General features: G+C 44.7%; 1 protein-coding gene across 1 annotated transcript; it reads right to left on the bottom strand.

Annotated features, from left to right (window-relative positions):
* Positions 1 to 562: 562 nt before the first annotated feature.
* LOC136573463 (vomeronasal type-2 receptor 26-like) lies at positions 563 to 26793 on the bottom strand. Its single transcript, XM_066574754.1, has 5 exons — positions 26753 to 26793; positions 25789 to 26080; positions 23424 to 24452; positions 23177 to 23300; positions 563 to 1467 (listed from the first exon to the last, which is right to left on the bottom strand). The coding sequence occupies exons 1-5, from the start codon at positions 26791 to 26793 to the stop codon at positions 563 to 565; spliced, it is 2391 nt and encodes a 796-aa protein (XP_066430851.1).

The raw sequence follows: 26793 nt of genomic DNA, 5'->3' as shown, positions 1-26793 counted from the left end.
AATTTTATTTACAAGTGCGCTCCTATTCCCAGATCTAACATGCTGTAATGGGTACATAATACAAATCAAAGCCACAGTCGGGCCAAAACTATCTAAATATGAATATTATATGATGTTTGCATATAAATTCTAGCCACTACATCGTTCAAAATAAAACACATATTTTTGTGCGTAATTCCATGTGCTTGTTGTATACTTGTGATTGTTCAATAAATACTTTAAACTTTTTAACAAAGTTCTGCGTAAATTTTCATACTGCAGCTACTATAATAGCAATTGAGGATGGTGGAGAGAATAGGGAAGGCCTCCAGTGTGGGAAATAAGTAACTCCTGTGTCAGGAGAATCTTGGTAAGTTGTAGGGTTGAGCGATTACTACTCCATTGATTGTGGCGGGTTGATGAGTTTAAGGATGGGGCCATCAGCACTACTACAGGTAGGGGGGGTGTAGACGAGATGTGATAAGTGGTTGGGCAGCTTTCACTTTCCCAGAAGTGGGCAGTTTGACGAGACATGTACACGCTCTACTGCTCTTTATTATTAGGGGGTAAAATTTTGCAAACATTACTTCCTTTTACCCAGCAGATCAGTTTTTCTATTCATTTCAGATTTGAACAAAATGATAAAACATTTTGGTAAAAACACACAACCTAAAAGTCCAGCATTGGACACTATTACTGCAAATATCTCCACCGCCACCATGTATTTCCCTCTGGTACTCAGATAAGCCGGGATCATGAAGATCCAGACACTGCAGAACAGCAGCATGCTGAATGTGATGTACTTGGCCTCATTAAAGCTGTCCGGTAATGTCCTCACCATGAAAGCCAGAAAAAAGCTCACCGCTGCGAGGAGCCCCATATAACCCAACATGGAGTAGAAGCAGATATCTGATCCTCCATTACACTGAATGATGATCTTCCCAGGATAAGACTGAGTGTCCAGGTTCTGGAATGGGGGAGAAATACACAACCAGAAAACACAGATGACAACTTGTATAGATGAGCACAACAGCACTATGGTATAGGGCAGCTTCACACTAAGCCATTTTCTCCAGGGGCTTCCAGGCTTGGTGGACTTAAAAGCAACACAAACCATAACAGTCTTGGCGAGAATTGAAGAGATGGCTACTGAGAAAAAAATCCCAAAACTGGTTTCCCGTAATCTACAAGTTACATCACTGGGACAACCAAGAAACAAGAAGATAGAGAGGAAGCTGAGGATGATGGAGATCAGGAGAAGATAACTCAGGTTCCGGTTATTAGCTTTAACAATAGGAGTGTCCTGATAGAAGATAAATATTCCAAATATGAAGCCAGTCACAAGACATCCGAAGACCGAGACACAGGAAAATACAGCAGCCATTGTGTCATTCTGGTAAGAGATGAATTCTAGGACTTTTGGCAGGCATCGGTCTCTCTTCTCATTTGGCCATTCATCATTTTTGCATTTATTGCAGCTCTCAGCATCTGTAGGAATATTTCATAACATATTAAATGTTACATCTATCTATCTATCTATCTATCTATCTATCTATCTATCTATCTATCTATCTATCTATCTATCTATCTATCTATCTATCATATACATCTAACAGTGCTGAAACTACCACTGGGTAGAAGTATACAGGTGCAAAGGTTTCGCTTACCCCCCCCCCCCTTCCAGTCCCCTTACTCCACTCCTCCTGTACCCATACCCCTATCTGCTGCATACAGCTGTACAACAGATTTTAATACATAATATAATCCTTTGGAATAAGCTTTTCCAGCATGACTCATTTCCTGAGCAACGTGAAAAGTAATCTGTAGACCTTAAGGCTGTTTTCATGGTTGTTGTTACATTTTTGAACCACAAGTAAAGACACATCACAAAACTGCATATTTTTTATACATTTTTTAATCATATATAAAGTGTGAAATCAAATACAGAAGATCCCCAGCGTATACTAACATAGTCCATATCACTATATACAAGGGGATGTATAACTTATACCACCTGTGCATATATAATTATATAGAGGAGATATCTACGTTATAACAGCATGGTCCATATAGCTATATACAAGGAGATATATATAGTAATTTGCATATAGCACATATTAGCATGGTCTATATCACTGTATACAATATAACCAGTTTATTCTCCTTATAGTATAGTTTCTGGGTTAATCAAGTAAATGCAGTAGATATAGTATATCTTGCTCTTTTCCTCCACTCCCCAACACTGACAGTGCACCACCGGCCAGAACAATCACACGGCCAGCAGTCCACTGATAGACTGTGGTTGTGACCAATCATAACTGCAATCTCTCAGTGGAAGTGAGGACCACATGCTGGGGAACTCTGCAGCCTGTTATTAGGTAACTCCCAATAATTTATATATCTATATGTAGAGCTAGTGTACATATATAGACATCCTGTGTATAGTGTTATAGAACATGCTGATATACCCTGGGTATATACTATATATAATTATATATTTCAAGCTGGTATAAGCTATACATCCCATATATACAGTGATATGGATTATGCTGCTACGACCTGGTATCTCCTGTATATAATTATATATGTACACCTGGTACAAATTATACACCATATATAGTGGTATAACCTGGCTATTTCCTGCAAAAGAATGCACACTTTAGGGCTCAGTCAGATGTGCATTTTAAAGTGGAAGTTTTTGTGCGCCGAACGCAACAGTACAAAAAATTTGCTTAACTAAAGCAGGCATCGCGCTGAAAAAAAACGCACTTGGCTGCATTTATTCGCACATAAAGTACACTGCCCGCTGATTTCTTGGAGGTGAAACCCCTGGATGCTGTCACATCCAGGGGTTTCACCTTTGATCAATTGGGCCGGCGGCAGCGGCGGTGGTTACATTGACATACAGAGAAGATTGCGATCCTCTGCCACAGCTGTGACAGCTGTGCAGAGGATTTCTTCATCTCTGCGGGGAGTTACTTTGTCACTGGACACTGTGACAGCATTGTCACAGTATACAGTGGCAAGGGGACTCCCCACGGAGATGAAGAAATCCTTTGTCATAGATGTCACAGCTGTGGCAGAGGACCGCAATGCTACCCCTTTGAATTCAATGGAGCTGTCCCTACAGCCGGCTCTGTTGAAAGCAGCGAGATGCTGGCAGCCCCTGCAGCGATTTTCAGGGAAGTGTTTTAAATATAAGCCCTTCCCTGAAAACCATCCCTAAAATGTGTAAAAAACAAAACAAAAAAAAATATATATATATACTCACCTCTCCCAGCTGCCGGGGCTCGGGTGCATCCAGCCGGGTCTTCTTCCTGCACTGCTCTAAAGTGCTTTCACCAGGTGGGGATTTAAAATCCCCGGCTGCTGAAAATGCTGCCTCTGATTGCCTGAGCACTGCGACCTATCAGAGGCAGCACTTAGCTGTCATTCAATGGCTGAGTGCTGCCTCTGATTGGCCACAGTGGTCAGGCAATCAGAGGCAACTCTTTCAGCAGGCAGGAATCTTAAATTCCTGCCTGCTGAAAGTACCTCAGAGCAGTGCAGGGGAAAGACCTGGCTGGATGCGCCTGAGGACCAGCAGCTGTGGAGAGGTGAGTATATATATATATTATTTTTCAAACACCTTAGGGATGATTTTCATGGAAGGGCTTATATTTAAAGCCCTTCCCCGAAAATCACTGCAGGGCTTGCCGGCAGCCCATTGCTTTCAATGGAGCAAGCTATAGTGCCTGCTCCATTGAATTCAGTCGGACAACATCGTGCTCCTGTGCCACTGCTGTCACAGCTGTGCCAGAGGATTGCGATCTTCACTGTATGTTCTTAATGTGGTCGGCACTGCTGCCACCAGCCCCACTGAGCACAAGGTTAAACCTCTGGATGTTTCACATCCAAAAAATACGGATGCCACAGTTACCTGCGTTTTAAAATCTGCTGCCCTATATGTACCACTGCACATTTTTGTGCGCAGGTAAATATCAGGCATGTGACTGTTGCCATTGAAAAGCATTAGTTCTTAATAGATGCAGATCGCAAACACAAGTAACATGCGCACATAAAACACCTGTCTGACTGAGGCCTTACACAGAATTAAAAAACGCATCTACCCTAGAATTCCCCCATGTCCCCATATACACTCTTCACAGCCCCCTGTGTCTGGCTATGGCCTCTACAAATCAGCCTGCAGGCTTAACCCCTCCTATCCTGGAGGTCTTGATTTATACTGAAATGCTGAGCCTGACTTGTGTTCTCAGGATGACGTATATGAGTGCCAGATCAACAAAATATATCATTGAGTCTGCTGGCCGCTGACTGCAGAATTAACAGCTTCTTACCTGTGAGGCCAGCAGAATGGAAGGAGAGCTAACAGGCAGTTAGAAAAGTGTAGTGTTGAATTTGTTAGTTTCCCTTCAGCCTCACTGCAAGTCATGTCGGCGCTGGGACCACTGGGTAGCATTAGGCCTCATGTCCACTAGGAAATTCGGGCCCGCGCGGATTCTCCATGCAGAATCCCGCAGCGGGTCCTCCTTTCCTGGCGACATGAGGCCTGAAAATTTGAATTTTTCTTACCTGTCCAAGCGCAGCGGATCTTCCCTCCGTCGCGGCCGGATCTTCTTTCTTCAGCCCGGCGGATGTGCTCGGCACTCAGAAGCGTGCTGCGCACATGCGCCGTGCCCTTTTTTTTTTTTAACTCCTGGTCTCCCGCACTCCCGCGCCGGAGAGCAGAAATTCAGCTGCGGGTATGCCGCGGATACCGACGGCTTCCATAGCCGTCCACGCGGGAGACCCGCAAAAAATGGAGCATGCTGTAGATGTTTTCCCGCATGTGCGATCCGTGCGGCAGGGAAAATTGACATCCGCAGGTATTTACTTACCTGCGGGTGTCCAATGCATCCCTATGGGCGGGGATCACGTGTGTGGGACACCCGCGCGGATTTGGTAATTCAATTTATTAAGTGGACATGAGGCCTTAGAGGTCCAAGGTACAGCTGCTGATTGACTGGATGTGTCTATAATCTCTAATGCTACCCTGCGGTCCTGGCACCAACATGACATGCAGTGTGGCTGAAAGGAAACTTAGCAAATGCAATATTTCACATTATCACTCATGCATCCTGTTGAGCGACCGCAGATTTTACTAACACTGGGCCCTCTCCAGCCTTCATCCCCTGCTGGTTGTCCAGCATATTCTAGTGTGCCGTCCAAGGCGGAAAATCACTAGCCAACTAATAGGCCAGTCCAAGCTGGACCTTGTTCCTGACCGTGCCCTTAACATCTGCCTGGCATCTATAGCCCTACTCCGGGATTAGTTCAGATCTTGTCTTTTTCCTGACTACACTCCAGACTCATACTCTGGTTTGTCTGCCTAATGCCTGTAGTTCCACTCCAAGCAATGACCCTTTACTAAGTTCTATTTTTTTCACTGTTCTACACCCTCTATAGTGGCTGGTGACTATTCCGCAGATAGTAACCTGAGGAAAACCATGCAGAAAGCTCTGTACCCCCTGAGATGTCAATAATGTCAATTGTGCATTGGTTAACTTATTATATTGCTTTCACTAGTTGTAATTAAAATCACCTTACATAGAACCAATTTATTGACTGCAGTCGGGAAATATATAATCCCATCACTACTATGTTTATCACATCTAGGTTGTGGATTACTCTCTATTGTTCCTTTGGTATTTTGTCATGGCTAATGCACATGTCTAGTAAGGGTGACTTTAGATGGAACGATTATCGTTTGAAAAAATCATTCAAACAAGCAGTAGTGAACAATAATCGTTGGGTCTAAGTGCAATCCAATGACTGACCGATGTACGAGAATCCTGCACTTTTCCTTTGTCATTCATTTTATGCAGCCATAAAAACCATTGTTGGCTCGTTCACTTAACGTTTCATTTAAACAGCAATCGTTCAGTCCGTCTCATATGCTTACACAACAAATGTGCCAGACTGAACAATTCTGAAAGGATTCCTATGTGAACCGACCAATGATGCATCAACCTGTATAAACAGGCTGCACGAGAGCGAACGACTTAGCTGTAACGTCACTCGCTAGTTCGCTCCTTCAAATGAGAATCGGCTTGTCTAAAAGGACCCTAACAAAATTAATAGTACAAATACAGTTGAACTCTTCATATTTTTTTAAGAGTCTATTAACCCCTTAGGGACCAAGCCAGTTTACAACTTAATGACCAGGACACATTTTGGAAATCTGACACGTGTCACTTTAACTTAGAATAACTCTGTAAAGGTTTTGAATTTCCAAGTGATTCTGGCACTTTTTGGGTGTGCTCCTTAAGGAGACACAACACAGCTTCTGACCCACATCAAAGGCACCTCACAGATTAAGCCAGAAGTCTGCTGCACACTGATAAGAGGAATCACCCCAAGACAGTCTGTCTGTGCATGGTTTTCTGGTTTGGTTTCTTATTCACGATCATTGATAAGACTTATAAAGTCACTTTGATCTGCAGAAATGCTGCCATCCAATAAAAAGCGATGTAGTGGTATTTTTTCATCTTTCTTATTTGCATAAATTTCCCAGAGGAGCACTGCCTTATAAAGTCTCCTTACTCATCTTTTAGGTGTCCTCACACCCTTCTTGGTGCTCTTCTTGGGGAAAGACTATACCATTCCTTGACCCATTCACCCCTAGGTGTCTCCAAACACTTTTTGGGTGCTCTCCTTAAAGAGACATTAGACAGCTTCTGTTTCACATCATAGGCCACTCACAGATTAAGCTAGAAGCCTGCTGCACACTGATGAGGGGCAATCACCCTGAAACAGTCTGTTTGAGCATGGTTTTCTGGCTTGCTTTATTATTTCCAGTCATTGATATGACTTATAAAGTCACTTTGATCTGAAGAAATGCTGCCATCCAATAGATAGCGCTGTAGAGGTATTTTCCCATCTTTCTTATTTGCATAGGACTGTGGGTCACATCTACTACATCATCTGTCCTCAGCGTTATCACTGTGTTCTCTATGCTGTTACATAGGACTGCAGGTGACATCTGCTGTACTGCAGTATATCATCTGTTTTGAGCATTATTACTGTTTTCTGTGGTGTTACATAAGACTGCAGGTGACATCAGTATTTGTCCTCAGCGTTATCACTGTGTTCTCTGTGCTGTTGCATTGGAGTGCAATTGTACAGTACTGTATTGTACTAGTGTATTACCCATTGCCGATGATGGAGAATATGGGGTTGCATTAGCAGCAGGAGGAGGAGAGGCTAAGCAGGAGATTACGTAGGTTCAGCAGCAAGGTCACGTGGGCCGGCACATGCCAGTGTTATTAGAGGCAATCTATGTTACTAGAGACAAAAGTTTGGCTAAAAAAACAGCCTGACTCAAAATTGAACTTAGTAGATGTCAGTGCTAGTGAAGGTTTTACTGTACTTTGGTCTAGTAGCACTTTTAAAATTTTTTTTTTTTAAACCTTTTAGGAGACATTCAAATTTAACATTGGTTATTAACATTAACCCTTTCCAATCCACTGTCTGACCTCTGAAGACATTATGATTTAAGGCTGTACAGCTCCGATGTTGGAAGACGTCCGTTGGGGTTCCCTTACTGTATATTGCCAGCCTCTCTGCTGTCGGAGCCTATCCAACGTGTCACTTTATGCAGTACTGGCTTTAGCCAGCATATAGCGCCTTTGTATAATAGCAGAAAAAGAGTAAGCCCCCTAGGAAAACCAGGATACAAATTGGATTGGAAAGGGTTAATGGGGTGTTATGAGTATTTTGACACAATAGTTTTTTGCAAATGTCATTTTAAAAACTGTTCTTTTTCTCTATAATGCACTTGAAAATGAAGACTTGCAACACAAAATGGATACCAGTGTTTGTTCTGTTTTCAGAAACATATCCATTGTGGCCCTAATATTATATCTGAATGCACAACGGGGGCCCAGAACAGAAGGAACAGCCGGTGCTTTCAGAAAATAAATTTTGCTTGAAAGTGTTTCAGGCCCCATTGCAGACTTGTAGAAGACTGCCAAAACGATAGAGGACTCCCACAATGACCCTATTTAAAAAAAAAAACAACTATACACCTTATCAAATTCACCAAGGGATTTACTATATGTTTTGACCCAATAGTTTTTTAATGAATCTAAGCCAAGCAGATGGAAAAATAATTATGATTTTAATTTTTTGGCAATTGTGTCATTTTAAAAACAGTTTTCTTTGTACAGCACACAAATGAATGAAGACTTGTGACCTAAAATGGATACCCTTGTTTTCCTGTATTAAAATATATACATTGTAGCCCCAATCTGCTTACTGGATACATGACAAGGTCGGTAATGGAGGGAACACCCTTTGGCTTTCAGGGCACAACTGAATAAATTCAAGGCCCCATTTTTCACTTGTAGAACCATCAAACTGCCAAAACGATAGAACGCCCCCCACTAATTATGCCATTTTGATATCTCGACCTCTTAGCCCATTTATCTAGGTGTGTACTGAGCATTCAAATCCCACAGATTTTTGCAAACATTTTTATAAAGCAGGTGAAAAATAAATATTTCATTTTTTTCCACAAATATGTAACTTCCAAGGCCTTTTTAAATTTTTCAAGCAGGAAAAACTGACGCAGATTGTATTCTGTGTTCATAAATATCCCATTGTATCCCAAATCTGCTGACAGGACACAATGCTAGGCCTACAATGGAGGGAACACAAATTGGTTTTCAGGGCACCACTGAATGAATTCCACACCACAAAGCAGCTGGAAGAGCTCCATTGCTGGGAGAGAATAGCAGCATTATCCCAGGATCCTGGAGGGTTGCCAGGACTTCATAACCCCAGCACTGCTCTTCCCGGACCTGGAGGAAAAGATTCAGACCCTCCACGTTAAGCTGAATGCTAGAGAGAGGTTGGGGCCTACCTGGTACTGAGCATTGCCAAGTTGGAGTTCTGGACGCGGGTTCCCGGAAGTGGAGGAGGATTGCCTGCCACATTCGGCTCCTGTGGAAGTCAGCGTGGAGCCCCGAGTTGGAAGACAGGAGTGGTGCTAACTGCTAAGTAAGACGCCATCGCCGAGAAGGAGGTGAGCGGGTCTCAGGAGTGCCAGCACCGGAAGTGAAGAGGCCACTGTACACAGCATCACCAGATGCAGCTGCTTCTGTGCCTGGAAGCAGAGGTGCCTCTTCTCCCCGTTATAAGGGACTACATAAGTAAAGCCTCTCTTAGGGAGCAGAAAAGACTCATGGGGTGGCAAGGCCAGGGCAGGCCGGGAAGTCCTTGACATAGAGGCACAGAGAGATCCAGGGAGGAAGTTGAGGAATCTCCCACTGCTTCTGGCTGGCAGCCAAGAGTGTGTCTGACAGAACAGTTTGCACAGTCTCCTGGGGAGGGGGGGGGGGGGGGGTGCAGATTTATAGGAAAACCCCACTAATGAATAAATCTTTCTTCTATTACATGAGTGGCATACATCACTAGTTTGGTGGACTGTACGGAGTTGGCTGGATTACAGTTTTTTGCAAGTCTCCTACATTTTTCTATGGGGTTCTGCTGCCACCTACTGTCTATACAGTGCAGAGTTTTGGTTCCACTGCTAAGAAAGTAGACACCACTAAGGTGCTTGAACAGAATAGGATGGATTGGAGAATATATCCTTAATTTCTGCTCCATCAGGACATAATCACTCTGATATGTTATAAAATTAAATTCAACACATACTAGCACCCTTTGGTGGATTTTCAGAATTCAACATATCTATGACCAAAAACAAAAACAAAACACTAAGCATCTATCAGACCCCATCTAGGACTACGCTGCCCGAAATGTTCACCTCTCAATCTTAGACAGACCTTCCCTCCCCAATTTCTCAGAGCTCACTGAAACCTGAGGTCAATACATAGGGCCCTCAAAAGGGACTTAGCTATGGCAACAAGTCATGTCCCCAATGACCTTTCCACTCTGCTAGATCAGATAGAGGCAATCTTTAAGACTAAATTATCAGCCGCAGTAAACAAATTTTTGGAGCAGATCCAGGACTTGGGTCAGAGGATGGACAAGTTAAAAGGAAAGGCAGATGATATTGTCGACACTATGGAGGCAGATCAAAGCCATGTGGCAAATCTGGAAGCTAAAATCGAGTTCTTGGAGACCAAATATGAGGACTTGGAGAACAGGTCTCGTCGCTCCAATATACATATATGGGAATTACCGGAATCAATCATAGCCCTCAAAGAGACAGCAATCAATTTAATTTCTGCTCTATTGCTGCAAATTAATCAAGCATCTCTGAGGATTGACCTGATCCATAGAGCATTGGCCTGTCCTACTAATCCGGACCTCCCAAGAGATGTAGTCCTAAAATTGCATTATTACAAGGTCTGAGACCAGCCGCTGTGGGCTTCCAGGGATTTTTCAACACTTCTGGGACTGCCTACCTTGGTTCAGCTGTTCGTGGATGCAGCCCCATCAACCTTGGCTAAACGGAGAGCCTTCTGGCCAATTACGCAGGCTCTGGATTCAGCCAATGTTATATACAAATGGGGCTTCCTCTTCAACACTCCACTTCCAGCTTCACCGAAGATTGTAATTGGTCAAATCACTTGAGAAAGCATATGGAGCACTCAGGAGGGTGAAAATCCAGGTGGAGAAGCCTCAGGTAGCAGGCCCTTCATGTCCTCGCCCTAGACGCGCGTGGAACATGCCACATTACCCATAAAATCTGATGAAACCTTTTACTTAGGACTCTAAAGCGAGACAATCCAGTCCATCTTAAAGGATGCTGAAGTATAGCTCTTTCCTTGATCAGTCACAGAATCTTGAGCGAAAGAGGATGATTGGGATTGAAGGGATGTTCAGTTCACTTTATTCTCAGCTATCATTTAAAAATTCAATTATAGCAGTTTTAGAGGTGGTGTGAGTCCTGTAGACTAGTCTATAGTGGCTTTTGAATGTTGAAATGCATTAGCCAGTGTGGTAAAAGTGCTAGTACGGTTATGAATGGATAGCTGCCTTGAATTTCAAAGATTGTTGGCTTTAGAGATTTGTGAGCACGCTCGTTTAAGGCTGCTACTCGATCGAGTAGCAGTCTTATTGAGTAACTGTGTACTCGCCCGAGCAGCATGTGGGGGGGGGGGGGGGGGGGCAGCGTGGGCCACCTGGGGGAAAGTGGGGAGGGGGGGAGAGAGATCTCTTACTCTCCTCCTGCTCCCTCTGGCTCCCCCTGCTCCCCACCCCCACTGCATGCTACTCGGGCCAATACACAGTTACTCAATAAGACCGCTACTCGATCAAGTAGCAGCCTTAAACAAGCATGCTCACTCATCTCTATTGGCTTTCTTTTCATTTTTGTTTTCTTTTTTAGGTGTGATGTCTCTCCCCATAAGAAATAGAGGAGTTGCATCATTTTTTGTCTATTATTACTTCATCTTCATGGCTACAGGAGTACTTAAACTAGGGGCTGGGGGAAGGCAAAAAGAGCAATAGGGACGAAGACAATGTAGACAGTGACCTGCGACCAAGGAATGGGAATGGGTAGGTTGAGCGGGGGGTGGGGTTAGTACAGTTAGAACTCATAGAACAGCTAATAAGACCGTAAGTAACATAATGAATATAAATACAAAGAACAACTGTATAAATGGTATGGTAACGAATACAAGAAGTCTGATCTGTAAAGTGAAAGAGAATGTCTTATCAAAATTAAGACACAATAGAAATAACAGAAACTTTGCTTGATGATAAGTGCGATTGGGCAGTGAATTTATAGAGTTTCAATCTCTTCAGAAAAAAACATGGAACTCAGGAAGGGGAAGAGGGGTGTCGGTATGTTAAATCCTACTTAATGCCAAGGCTAGAAGAATAAATACATGTTAAGATTGTGCGTCTGGGACCTGTGGTTCTACAGGTTTCCTTGTGCACACCATCACAGGTAGGGGTTAATTGAGCTGGCTGGGTGTGGTATTCTCCACCAGTCAATCCCCCTCACCTGCGACAGATAAATACCAGCAAACTCTTGTGAAAGATTGCTGGTCATTTTAGTGCTTTACTCTGTGTTGAGCCCACTTAGAGCTGGTGGTGCATGCTTGTCTGTAATGTCCCTCTCTCTTCCCTTAAAGTCAGTTTGGACACCTGCTGTCCGTCCCCTCTTTGCGTTCTGGGGTGCATGCATTGAGTAGTGTGTTGTATGATGACTTAACAGAAGCACACATTCACAGGTTTCTCCCTACCCCTTGGCAGGTGCGGCCTCCAGACGTCTTATGTCTTATGTGTGTGTCAGATGGGTGATGTCTGACACTGTTCCCTATGTCAGCACGCTGGCTGACTTTCTATTCACTTGGAGTGAGGACACTTGGACTGGCTATGGTTCACCATCTGTATGCATGTGAGCGCTGGGTTCCTGTTATATGTTGTATGCACAACCTGATATGTAGGTGTGAACAGTGACGTGTGTGGTATGTCTGTGCGAGTGGCCAGACATGTGCTTTATGTGCAGTTCTATTCTGTGTGGGTTGTGTTACTCTGTATGTTGGTGTGAACAGTGACGTGTTATGTCTGTGCAAGGTGGCCAGACATATCCAGTCCTGTTCTGTATTCAGTGAGTGTGAACAGTGTTGTGTCCTTTGTGTGTTTTTAGTTCATCTCTCCAAGCTCCTAATCAGGGATAGCCAGGTCCCAGATGAAGACAGTGGGGCTGACCTTATCAGGACGATTACCTTGCTTTTAGGCAGAGATTCCCCACTTTCCCTGATTAGTAAGGGACAGGGGTCCTTCCATCATCACCTGGAGAGGTGTAATTGGTCCTTGCAAATACTATAAAAGTATATTTGCGGGTTTTAAAAAGACACAGTCCTGCATCCGTACATCATGGCGTGGTGCTTTAGTGGATAGAATGGAGGTAGGAAGATAGGGGTAGGTGATAAACATGTGGAATATCTGTGGGTAGAGATTCAGGGAGCGAAAATTAACAAAATTCTGATATGGGTTTTCTATAGACCACCAAAAACAAAAGAAGAAACTAAAAAGTTATTACTAAGATAAATAAAAGGGTTGTTAATAGAGATGAACGAACGTACTCGTCCAAGCTTGATGCTCGCTCGAGTATTGGGGTACTCGAGATGCTCGTTACTCGAGACGAGCACCACGCGGTACTCGAGTCAATTCCATTTCCTTCCCTGCATGTTTTGCGCCATTTTCTGGCCAATAGACATGCAGGGAAGGCATTACAACTTCCTCCTGTGACGTCCCAGCCCTATCCCACCCCCCTGCAATGAGTGGCTGGTGAGATCAAGTGACCGCTGAGTATTTAAAGCAGTCCCGCCCACTGCTCGCCTCAGACACATACTGGCAGAGATTAGGGAGAGTGCTGTTCCTGCTGTTCCTGCTATAGGGAGAGTGTTATGCTACTGTTAGCGTCTTCAAGAACCCCAGCAGTCATTCTTAGGGCCACATCTTACCGTGCGTATTACTGTTGCGGCTGCTGGGAGCAGTTTTGCACAATTTTTTTTTTCATCTTGGGCTGTGCAGACTATTGCGTTCTCAGTCTGCAGTCAATTATACAGAGTATAGGGGCAGTACTGGGGAGGAAGGGACAGTGGTAGTGTAGAATCCTGTCAACAAGTACCCCAAAAAAGATCCTTCTTAGGGCTACCTGTGACCATCTGCATTACTGCTGTGGCTGCGGGAAGCAGTTTTGCACAATTTTTTTTTTCATCTTGGGCTGTGCAGACTATTGCGTTCTCAGTCTGCAGTCAATTATACAGAGTAAAGGGGCAGTACTGGTGAGGCAGGGACAGTGGTAGTGTAGAATCCTGTCAACAAGTACCCCAAAAAAGCTCCTTCTTAGGGCTACCTGTGACCATGTGCAGTTTACTGTGTGGCTGCTGGGAGTTGTAGTGGCTCACTATTACCCAGCTAGGCCTTTTTGCAGCCTTGCGCATAATTTTTTGCGGACAGCAGTGTGAGTAACATAACCGCTGTCAGCCTCCAACTGCACGCCACTAATTGCATAATTATTCAGATCGCTCTGTGTCTGCTCTATTCGAAATACACCATGCTGAGGGGTAGGGGTAGGCCTAGAGGACATGGCCATGGACACGGGCGAGGACGCGGAGGTCCAAGTGAGGGTGAGGTCACAGGCCAAGTTTCTGGTCCAGATGAATCGCAGCCGGCTGCTGCGGGATTAGGAGAGAGGCAAGTTTCTGGGGTCCCCAGCTTTATATCACAATCTTTGGGTCCAGGGGGTAGACCTTTATTACAAAATGAGCAGTGTGAGCAGGTCCTGTCGTGGATGGCAGAAAATGCATCCAGCAATGTATCGACCACCCAGTCTTCTTCGCCGTCCACTACTGCAAATCTGAATCCTCTCGCTGCTGCTCCTCCTTCCTCCCAGCCTCCTCACACATTCTGATGAGCATTCAGACTCCCAGGAACTGTTCTCAGGCCCCTGCCTTGATTGGGAAAGAATGGTTCCTTTCCCACCTGAGGAGTTTGTTGTGACCGATGCCCAACTTTTGGAAAGTTCCCGGGGTCCGGGTGATGAGGCTGGGGACTTCCGGCAACTGTCTCAAGAGCTTTCAGTGGGGGAGGAGATCGATGATGATGAGACACAGTTGTCTATCTGTGAGGTAGAAGTAAGGGCAGTATGTCCGAGGGAGGAGCGCACAGAGGATTCGGAGGGAGGGCCGCTGGACGATGAGGTGACAGACCCCACCTGGTTCGTTAAGCCAACTGAGGAGAGGTCTTCAGAGGGGGAGGCAAGTGCAGCAGCAGGACAGGTTGGAAGAGGCAGTGGGGTAGCCAGGGGTAGAGGCAGGGCAAGAGCAAAGACTCCCCCAACTGTTTCCCAAAGCACCCCTGCAGAGGCTTGGTCTTCAAAGGTGTGGATGTTTTTCAGTGAGAGCACGGACAACCGACGAACAGTGGTGTGCAACCTGTGTCGCGCCAAGATCAGCTGGGGAGCCACCAGTACCAGCCTCACCACCACCAACATGCACAGGCATATGATGGCCAAGCACCCCACAAGGTGGGGCGAAGGCCGTTCACCGCCTCCGGGTCGCACCACTGCCTCTTCCCCTGTGCCCCAACCTGCCACTCAGATCCAACCCCCCTCTCAGGACACAGGCACGAGCACCTCCCGGCCTGCACCCACACCCTCTCCTGCGCTGTCCTTGACCCCATCCAGCAATGTCTCTCAGCACAGCGTCCAGCTAGCGCAAGCGTTGGAGCGAAAGCGCAAATACGCTGCCACGCACCCACGTGCTCAAGCTTTTAATGAGCACATTGCCAAATTAATCAGCCTGGAGATGCTGTCGTACAGGCTTGTGGAAACAGAGGCTTTCAAAAACATGATGGCGGCGGTCCCACGCTACTCGGTCGCCAGTCACCACTATTTTTCCCGGTGTGCCATTCCAGTCCTACACCAGCACGTCTCCCGCAACATCAATCGTGCCCTCACCAACGCGGTTACTGGGAAGGTCCACTTAACCACCGACACGTAGACAAGTACTGGCGGGCAGGGCCACTATATCTCCCTGACGGCACATTGGGTGAATTTGGTGGAGGCTGGGACCGAGTCAGAGCCTGGGACCGCACGCGTGCTACCCACACCCAGAATTGCAGGTCCTTCCTCGGTTCTGGTATCTGCGGCAGTCTATGCCACCTCCTCTAAACCCTCTTCCTCCTCTTCCTCCTACGCAACCTCTACCTCTCAATTAAGAAATGTGAGCAGCACGTCGCCAGCAGTCAGTGTGGCGTGGCAGCACAGCGGTGGGCACGCGTCTGCAGGCCGTGCTGAAGCTACTCAGCCTAGGTGACAAAAGGCACACGGCCCCCGAGCTGTTGCAGGGTCTGACTGAGCAGACCAACCTCTGGCTTTCACCGCTGAGCCTGCAACCGGGCATGGTCGTGTGTGACAACGGCCGTAACCTGGTGGCGGCTCTGCAGCTCGGCAGCCTCACACACGTGCTATGCCTGGCCCACGTCTTCAATCTGGTGGTTCAGCGGTTTCTGAAAAACTACCCGCACTTGTCAGACATGCTCGGCAAGGTGCGCCGCGTCTGCGCACATTTCCGCAAGTCCACCACGGACGCTGCCTTCCTGAGGACCCTGCAACATCGGTTTAATCTGCCAGAGCACCGGCTGCTGTGCGACGTGCCCACACGCTGGAACTCTAAGCTCCACATGTTGGCCAGGCTGTATGAGCAGCGTAGAGCAATACTGGAATACCAACTCCAACATGGGCGGCGTAGTGGGAGTCAGCCTCCCCAATTCTTTACCGAGACATCTGCCAGGTCCTCGGAAACTTTGAGGAGTCTACCCAGATGGTGAGCAGCGATGCTGCAATCATTAGCTTCACCATTCCTCTGCTTTGCCTGCTGAGAAGTTTGCTGCAAAGCATAAAGGCTGACGCTTTGCAGTCGGAACAGGAGATGGGGGAAGATAGTATGTCACTTGATAGTCAGAGCACTCTCATGACTATATCTCAGCGCGTTTTGGAGGAGGAGGAGGAGCAGGAGGAGGAGGGGGAAGAGATAGCTTGGCCCACTGCAAAGGGTACCCATGCTGCTTGCCTCCCATCTGTTCAGCGTGTATGGCCTGTGGACGAGGAAGAGAAGGAAGAGGATCCTGAAAGTGATCTTCCTAGTGAGTACAGTGATGTGTTGCGTACTGGGACCCTGGCACACATGGCTGACTTCATGTTAGGCTGCCTTTCTCGTGACCCTCGCGTTAGACACATTCTGGCTACTACGGATTACTGGGTGTACACCCTTCTCAACCCCCGGTATAAGGAAAACCTTTCCACTCTCATTCCCGAAGAGGAAAGGGGTTCGAGAGTGATGCAACATCACAGGGCCCTGGTGGACAAACTGATGGTAAACTTCCCATCTGACAGCGCTAGCGGCAGAAGGCGCAGTTCTGAGGGCCAAGTAGCAGGGGAGGCGCAGAGATCAGGCAGCATGTTCAGCGCAGGCAGGGGAACACTCTCCAAGGCCTTTGCCAGCTTTATGGCTCCCCAGCAAGACTGCCTCACCACTCCCCAGTCAAGGCTGAGTCGGAGGGAGCACTGTAAAAAGATGGTGAGGGAGTACGTAGCCGATCGTACCACCGTCTTCCGTGATGCCTCTGCTCCATACAACTATTGGGTGTTAAAGCTGGACACGTGGCACGAACTTGTTCTGTATGTCCTGGAGGTGCTGGCTTGCCCTGCCGCTAGCGTCTTGTCAGAAAGGGTGTTTAGTGCAGCTGGGGGAATCATCACGGACAAGCGTACCCGCCTGTCAACTGCCAGTGCCGACATGCTCACACTCATAAAGATGAACAAAGCCTGGATTTCCCCAGACTTCTCTTCTCCACCGACGGAGAGCAACAGAACCTAAAGATTCTTTTTGTTGCAACCGCAGATAAAAGCACTCTTCTCTATCACCGGTAAAATGGGGCATTTAGCTTTGTCAATCTGTCTCTGACATTAGTCATCCTCCTGCTACTCCCCCTACAGAAACAACATGTCATCGCGCTGAACGGCCAATTTTTCTGTGGCCCAAAAGGCTCATCTACATCTACCAATGTTTTTACAATTTTTCTGAGTTTCAAAAGTATTGAGACTGTAACATGAAACAATTTTTTCAACAGGGCTGCCTCCAGGCTCTGTTACAAATTAAGCAACAGTGAGCTGTATCTTTAAAAAAATGTTTATGGGTCTCACCTGCCCTCTCGGTTGATAACTTGGTACACTAATTTTTAGGGCCCACGCCTACACTCCTATACAACCTTTTTTCCCCGACCTTCGCCTACGCTCATGGTGTCCCAATGTTTCAGAGGTTGGCCTCTACTATTACTACAGAAATTTTACTGGGGTCTGCCTATACATCTGCCACATAAATGTTAAAGGGGTCTGCCTATACTTCTGCTACAAGAATGTTACTGGGGTCTGCCTATACTTCTGCCACGTAAATGTTACAGGGGGTCTGCGTATACTTCTGCTACAAAAATGGTACAGCGGTCTGCCTATACTTCTGTCACGTAAATGTTACAGGGGGTCTGCTTATACTGCTGCTACAGAAATTTTACTGGGGTCTGCCTATACTTCTACTACAGACATGTTACAGGGGTCTGTCTATGCTTCTGCAACAAAAATGTTACAGGGGTCTGCTTATACTGCTGCTACAGAAATGTTACAGGGGTCTGCCTATACTATTACTACAGAAATGTTACTTGGCTCTGTCTATACTGTTACAACAGAAATTTTACTTGGGTCTGTCTATACTGATACTACTGAAAAGTTACAAATACTGGGCTCTGCCTGTACTGCTGCTACTGAAATGTTACAGGGCTCTGCATATACTGCTGCTACACAAATGTTACAGGGGTCTGCCAATACTGCTGCTACATAAATGTTACAGGGGTCTGCCAATACTGCTGCTACATAAATGTTACAGGGGTCTGCCTATTCTTCTGCTAATGAAATGTTACTGGGGTCTGTCTATACTGTTACTACAGAAATGTTAATGGGGTCTCCCTAGACTTCTGCAACATAAATGTTACTGGGGTCAGCTTATACCTTTGCTACAGGAATATTACAGGGGTCTGTGTATACTATGTGTGCACTAATCTTCCCATCGCGGTGTTCTACCTATCTGGCCCCCCCAAAAAACCCCAACTGACTAGGGCATGGATTGTGGGCCGAGGCCAACATGTATTTCCTCTCACATAACCTCAGCTATGCGGGGCACTGCAATGGGATTTATTTATGTACCGTCTGTGTTACCCGCAGGCAGTGATTGTGCTTGGTTGCAGGTAGTGTTGTGCTTAGCTAAGGTGTGCCTTGCTAATGAGGGTTTGTCCAAAGTAAAAATTGTTAGGGGGGGCCCACTCTTGCCGCTATTGTGGCATAATAGTGAGACCTGGGAGACTGAGATGCAGCCCTGCATGTTGCCCTTTGCCTGCCCTATCCGTTTCTGTGTCGTTTCCATCACTTTCGTAGGTTTTGCAGATTTTCACAGATGAAAACCTTAGCAGAGCATGGGTCATATACAAAAATGCTCGAGTGGCCCATTGACTTCAATGGGGTTCGTTACTCGAAACGAACCCTCGAGCATCGCGGAAAGCTCGACTCGAGCAACGAGCACCTGAGCATTTTGGTGCTCGCTCATCTCTAATTATAGCCATTTTTATATATTTGAATCTATTTATTCTAAGTATTAATGTATACATAATTTATTTAAAATTTATGTAATATCCATTCCCTTTCCGCATTGGTATTTTTCTTATCTACTAGCTTTAGTTTCCATTTATATTATACACTTTAGTGGCTATTTAATATCTATAATATAACACCTTTGTTGTCAGTTATTATATTCATTATATACATTAGACCTACTTTATATTGAATAACTAATGTTATATGTCTATCTGATATCATATGTCTACCTGATTGTCCCTTGTGCTATAACTATTATAGGCTAACCACATTGTTGCTATTAATTATGTACTTTATAATAGGGAAACCAAATTAATGAAATATGGTATGGAACCCTTGGCTCACATTCAGCATAGGACGTATAATTCAATAATGATAAAGATGGTATGTATTTTATGAGACGTCCTGTAGTGCCCTGACAGCAGTATTCTATCAAGGGGAACACCCAATTCTGTTCCAATCCCTTTACATGTTACCACACTGCATGCTTCTAATATGCAGCAACGCCTACAGCAAGACGTTCTATGATGCTATTACATTATCGACGTCATTGTATTCTCTAATGAAGCACACGCCTGTGTTCCAATAGGTCAGGACATAATGACGCTATCACGCTATCACCATCATCGCGTTCTCCAATGGAGCACACACCTGCGTCCCAATCGGTCAGGACGTACGGACATTGTGTGTGTGCAACGTCATCACTAGATGCCTCGATCCCAATAACCTGCAAGACATGATTAGGAGATTTCACAAGGTATTCAATTATGTTATTTGTAATTTTATATCCTATATTTTTTTTATGCTTTGTATGCTTGAAAAAAGGCTCACCTTTGAGCTGAAACGCATTCCACGTACTTCTTGGAATAAAGCACCTGTAATTGCATGGTGGTATCTACAACTTCTTTCCTGCTTCTTTCACTCTTCTGAGGCATTCCCTGTGAAGTAAGTTCTTCACAGTGTACTAATTTCTGTTATATTCCTGTTGTCTGATATCTCCATAATCAGATACCCATTAATGCTCACCACTACTGAATCTCCTAAGAACCAGCATATGATATACCCTATAACTTGCATATCAGGATCGTGGACGTACCAGAGCACCCCTAACTAAGGGTGACTTTGGTACGCCGGGTGAGTCCATCCACACAATTTTATTTTTTTTTTCAAATCAAATTTTTATTAAAGATTTTTGATACCATACAAGGGGTACAAGACATAGGCTAATCATTGGCATACATCATCCAGAAAAGACTAGAGAGGTTACATAGAAATAATGTGTCACTATTATGAGTCATCGCTTAACGGCTGTCGTCGAGATCAGTTATCATGCTGCATATATGACCATGTCAAAAACTAAGGGTCTCTCTTTGCACCTAAGCGTAACTTGAAAGCCTCGAACAGGACAAACAGGGGGACAACAGAAGACAAAAATACACTAGGGAGTACAGACGTAGGGGGGGGGTGTAGAAAGGGAGGGGGCAGGGGGGGTATTAGGGTGTATAGGGTGGGAAACCTTCCAGGGGCCGACGGGCTCCGTCTCACTCGTCCCAGCACACCAGTCGCCTAAGCCTCATCCATGACGCCCAGATTTGAGTGAATTTATCGTGGGAGTTTGTGGACCAACTGTGTAGCTCTTCGAAATTATAGAGATTATCAACTCTATCTTTCCATTGTCTGAGCGAGGGGTGTGTGTTTTGCATCCAAAGAGAGGGTATTAAGGATTTTGTTGCATCAAATAGAAGGGCTAATAGTTTGTCCCTCAGAGGATGGAACTGGTGTGACGGTCTCCACAGGAGGACCATGTCTGGTGAGATGGATAAATTCGGGGACAGTTTCTGAATAGTTTTCTCTACCTCTTTCCAAAAGGAGGTTATTAATGGGCACGTCCACCAGAGGTGTAGGTATGATCCAGTATCCCTCCCGCATCTCCAACAAGAACCCTGGGTTGCGAGGTTGTGGTCATGCAGCCATTGGGGGGGGGGGGGGTCCAATACCATCTGGCTAATAGTTTATAATGTGATTCCTGAGCGAGTATACATGGAGATCTCCCGAAGGAGGTTTTTAGAATCGCCTCTACATCGCTTGTTAAAAGTGCAATGTTCAACTCCCTCTCCCACGAGGTGAGGAATGCTGGTTTATAAAATGAGGGGGCAGTTATAAAGTTTTTCCGCAGGAAGGAGATTTTCTTGAGGGAGGCTTTATTTTCAACTAGGGCCTTCTCAAAGGAGGTCCGTGGCCTAGTGGATCTAAATGTTAGGAGGAATTTCTTGAGTATCCCCAGTCTATGGGCTCGGTGTAGGAAGGAGAATTTTTCAGATGGTAGTAGTCTGTTTAAAATGATTGCTGGATGAAGATGAGGTGGGCTTGGAGATCAGCTATCGTGAACGATTTAAATCTTTTCCAGACTGAAGCAGTGCTCGGTTCCGGCGAGAGACCTAGCGTATTGATAATATTGTGCAATGGGAGGATGGGGGAGCGACGCAAGTCCGCTCTCAGCTCATCCCACACCCCGCAGGGACCTCTGAGTAACGGGTTGAAAGCTTTTGTTTTATAGCGGGACCCCGACGGGAGCCAGAAGTCCTCAGACAGTGCGACTGCACTGTAATCCCCCACCAGCGTGGTCAAAAGAGTATCTCTGCAGCCCTGTGACAAGTCTATCCAGTATCATAGTTGGGACGCTCGGTAGAAGTCGTACGTATCCGGGAGATCAATACCTCCCTAGGAGCTCCTCTTAGTCAGCAGTTTATGTGCCAGTCTTGGCCTCCTCTGCCTCCACACGAAACTCGAAAAAGCCGAGCGTATTGTCTTGAAGAAGTTGGCTGGGAGGTGAATTGGGAGCATTCTAATTTTATATAAAATGATAGGTAAAATATATGATTTGATTATATTTTTCCTGCCAAACCATGATATGAATGGCACATCATAGGATTTGAGGAGATATTTAATTTGGCTCAACAGGAGGGTGAAGTTTTCTTTATATAGGTCCTCTGCGTGCTTGGGCAGCTTAATACCGAGGAAGTCCAACGAGGAGGACGACCATATAAATGGGGAATTGGTTCTTAATAGCTTACATTGTTCTCGGGAATAGATACAAAAAGCACTGTTGACTTCGCGAAGTTAATTTTAAAGTTGGATACGGAGCTAAACTGCTCCAGTAATTCTATAAGACGCAGTAGGCTCTTTTGTGGGTCAGTTACTAGGAAGACGATGTCGTCAGCAAATGCCGCTGTATGAAGGGATTGGCCGTCAAGCGACAGTCCTCGGATTGTCTAGTCCTGTCTGACCTTCAATAACATTGGTTCTAATGCCAAGATGAAAAGGGAGGGGGATAGGGGGCAGCCCTGCCAAGTACCATTTCTTATATCAAAGGGGGGGAGAGGATATCATTAATTTTGAGTCTAGCATAGGGGCACGCATAGAGAGAGAACACTGCTCGGATAAACTCAGATGGGAAGTTAAAGTGATATAAGACTCTTTCCATATACCGCCAGTCTACTCGATCAAAAGCCTTTTCCGCGTCAGTGCCTACTAAGGCTAGTGGTATCTTATGATGTTGTTCGTAGCGGGTCGCGTGGAGTAATCTAACGCAGTTGTCTCTCTCCTCCCTTCCCTTGACAAAGCCCGCCTGTTCGATATCGATCAAGCCAGGCATGAGAGGCTCAAGTCTTCTGGCGAGTAGCTTGGCCCATAATTTCATGTCTAAGTCGATATCCACACAATTTTCTAACATAATATCCCTTGTGTGCAAATTCATCACTCCATCTTCCCTCTCAGTCGCTCCTTAGTGATCTGCTTTAAGAATACGGAGGGCTTTAGGACACCATGAATTCAGGTTGTGGTAGAATGTCTTTGTCTTTAGCTTGACTATGTTTTCTATTTGTCAATAATTGTGATGGACCTGACACACTTTATTAGTAATGATTGCAGAAATTCAGGTAATTCAAAAGGGTTCACTTATTTATTTCCTATGTACATCCTTTTGATACACCATTGTCATCATCACCTATTGCACATACCACCATATACCGGTTATATTGGATATCTCCCCTTCTGCACACGGGACGCAGTCATAGCAGCAGATATGGATTATCTGTCTTTTCTTTTTCCTGCTTCCAGGTGAACATTGGTCGGAGCAGCGGGATACTGGGATCTGTAGGAAAAGACAAGAACCTCTACTATAAAGAGAAAACACACATGTATGATAAGAGCATGTAAACTATATAATAATGTTATAGAGCGGACAAGATTTACATAATCACCTACATAATATAACTCTTCTCACCCCCTTTGTGTGCTTCCATGTTATAGACTGCTGATTTATGTGAAGCTTTTCCCCACTGACGGCCCACGGAGTAAAATTTCCTACTTCAACCTCCTGTATGGCATCTCCTGTATATAACCAGTTTATTATCTTATATGGATGTACGGCTTCTCCCTGCTCATTAAAGTAATATGAAGGTCTCATTGAATCTGGTGAGGACGCCATCATTTGTATGTAGCGCTGTAACTTCTGTCTGTAGAGTATAAATCCAGTTATTGAGTTTTCTTCATATTTGTCTTTTATAAATAAGAACATTTCATGTAGAGCTTTTGCCAGAATTTCTACTGCAGAATACAGTCTTGGGACGACCCCTGATATTAGGCTATCCCTCAGATTTGGTACAGTATAGTTCTGAGTGTAGTTGTGCTCTTTATTGAGGTCATAGTCTGATATGAAGGAATTTGTATCATAAGTCTTCACTATATAATTTACAAATGTCCAGTAGGATGGTTCTTGGTTCAAATCATTATATTTCATGTACATTTTTAGAAAATCCTCCAGACCTAGAAAAGGTGATGAAAACTTCACAGCTAGACTTCCATTAAATACCAATTGTCCTACATTTAACCCTTTAAGATTAATAGAGATCCAGGATGGTGAAAAGATGAGGGTGTTGTCTAAAAATATAAATACGGAATATTGTAGTAAATCAAGTATATCAGCAGAGTAGATCCCGCACATTATAATGATGGAGACTTGTGGATTCTTTAAAGCTTGTAAAATCTTGTCATAATTTCCCTCTCTAATTGTTATGATGAAGGCAGCACAGATCCCGCGCTCTTTCATGTACTTTGTTAGTACTTGCAGCTCATTCTCTCCAGTTTCATTATCCATTACTATAATCCCAACCCAGGTCCAGCCAAAGTGCTCCAGCAGTTTGGTGATCACAATATTGTGGATGTGGATATTTTGGACCATTCGGAAAACATGAGGATAGAGGAGTCTATCAGATAATGAGGGGTCGGAGGTGCCATAGCTGATCTGCAAAACACAGAAAACTAAAATCATTTTGTACAGATTGTTCTCAGTCAGTTACTTAGTAGGACGTCATCGGTAATCCATAACACCACAAGAAAAATGTGCATTTGTGCGTGCGGAAAAAACCCCACCAATGCTCCCAGTCATTGAAATGGCTAATTAGTCTAATGAGTTCAAGATGTGTTCTTTTTTTCTGTGCAATTATGCAGTGTTTCATGCATCCCCCAGCATATTGCATATGCATTTGTGCATCACCATTGACTTCTATGGGAACTTTTGGTGTGCAAATATGCTGAAAGATATATTTTCTGTAAAGGACCCACCTACTGCTTACTATATAATGTGCTTGAACAGTTGCTAGGGGGTCCGTTGGTGGACGCTGGGGCTGTGTAACACACACAACAAGGACATGTACATACAACTGAAGGACAACAAGAGGCCTAATTTTTCTCAAGTTACACAACTGAAGCTACATTCACATAGGCGAGCGCGATATCAGGCCTAGGAACTCATTTTTCATGCCAATGCAAAGTCTTTTTGACACCAATTCTGCACGCAAAAAGGAACAATCATTCTGCAAAAACATAACAACCACAAATAACATGGGCTCAGAAAATTCTGAGCTTGTTTTATCCACAACACACAAGTTTAACTACCACCCTGCCAGGACCCCAAATTTATAAATGCTTAACAAAATATAACCTAAGCATTTATATAACCTAAACATTTATGTTAAGCTTTTATAAATGCTTAACATATAACCTAAAGTAATGCCATTAAAAGAGCAATTTGCCCCATAAAAAGCAGGTTGGCAACCGGCTATGTCAACGAAAAAATAGAGACGTTATGGATCTATCAATACGCCAATGAAAATGATTAAGAAAATAGATTGGTCATTAAGGTGCAAATAATAGGCCGGTCACTAGGGGGTTAATAAAGAAAGATCTTACAGATACACAATGTGTTTCAGAGATCTCTAAATGTCTCTTTTCTCAAACCCATATAACATAGTGTGTGTACACATATATGTCCATATGGTTCTTCCCCTACCGCTCTACAAGCTGGGTTTACATTTGTGTCAAATGGAATCTGAGATCTAGAGCCGCTATAAACTGGCATATAGTTCAGCTAGAGTTTACACCGGCTTCTTCCCTAGTGTAATAAGTATGACAGATCGTGAGCCGTGACGACCTCTAGCACTAAGCCCTGTCCGCTGTTGGAAAAATACAACTTTGAAAATAAATAATAATTTTTTTGGCACTAAAGTGCAACTCATTGACATCACAATCCTACACAATCTAGATAATAATTGTGTCCTAATGCCCAGAGTATATAATACCTGAGGATATCCATATAGGCCAAGGAGTTGTGCTGCTAGAATAGTGGTAGATGAGTGGCGATCTCCGATAACACCGGCCAGCTGGCCACGGCCTGTACATGAGTAATTAGGTATCATCTTATTAGGACCAGACAGAAGATGTAAAACATAGCGTATTGCCAATTGTCCATCTGAGCATGTCTCATAAAGATGGTATCCCAGTGTAATATTGGGTAAGATGTCAGGATTCTGGTTAATATTATAAATGGCGAAGAGAAAAGCCTGAGGTTGTATGAGTCCCCCAAACCTGATACTGCAAAGAGATAAATGTACAGATGAGTAAGGCTGGTATTATACACAATCTTAGGTATATTCATTCCCAGAATAATAAGTGACATCATAGAGTGAATCATGTGACCTACTGGAGTGCGGAGAACTCATGCTCCAGCAGATGTAGTGTATCGGGGAGAGGGGGGGAGAGCCCCCAGCGCTGCAGCAATATTAAAAAATATTTAATTAACTTGCTTCGCTGGGGTGCCCTGTCCTCGGCACCCCCCAATCCCAGAAGGCATATAGTGAAGCCAAAGGTACAGGAGATGTTCCAAATTCACAGTGACAGATATTTATTAAATGAATGCAACGCGTTGGGCTTTTGGGTAAGACTTTGTCAAGCATAAAAACATATAAATTAAACAGACATATATATATAAGGAAATGGGCCAAGTCCTGATTACCTGTCTGCTGTCTGTTCTGCGTTCCTAGCCATGTTACGATGCATGTTTCTTTCCAGGATATCTGTAGCAGGGATAGGAGATGTGAAGTTTCCTTTAGATAGGTGGTAAGGTTCGTAACTATTCTTTTTAGCAGCCTATCAATATATTGCAATAGGTAGCTCGTAAGGGAGCCTATACCCACAATAATAGGTCCCCCAGGGGATTTTGAAAAGGATTTGTATATTTCAGGTAAGTTGTAAAAATAAGCTTACCCGGAGTAAGCTGGGGATAGGAAGTTTTTCTCTTCTTTCAT

The sequence above is a fragment of the Eleutherodactylus coqui genome, chromosome 7, assembly GCF_035609145.1.
Source record: "Eleutherodactylus coqui strain aEleCoq1 chromosome 7, aEleCoq1.hap1, whole genome shotgun sequence".
Lineage (NCBI taxonomy): Eukaryota > Metazoa > Chordata > Amphibia > Anura > Eleutherodactylidae > Eleutherodactylus > Eleutherodactylus coqui.
This window is presented reverse-complemented; position numbering and strand designations above follow the sequence as displayed.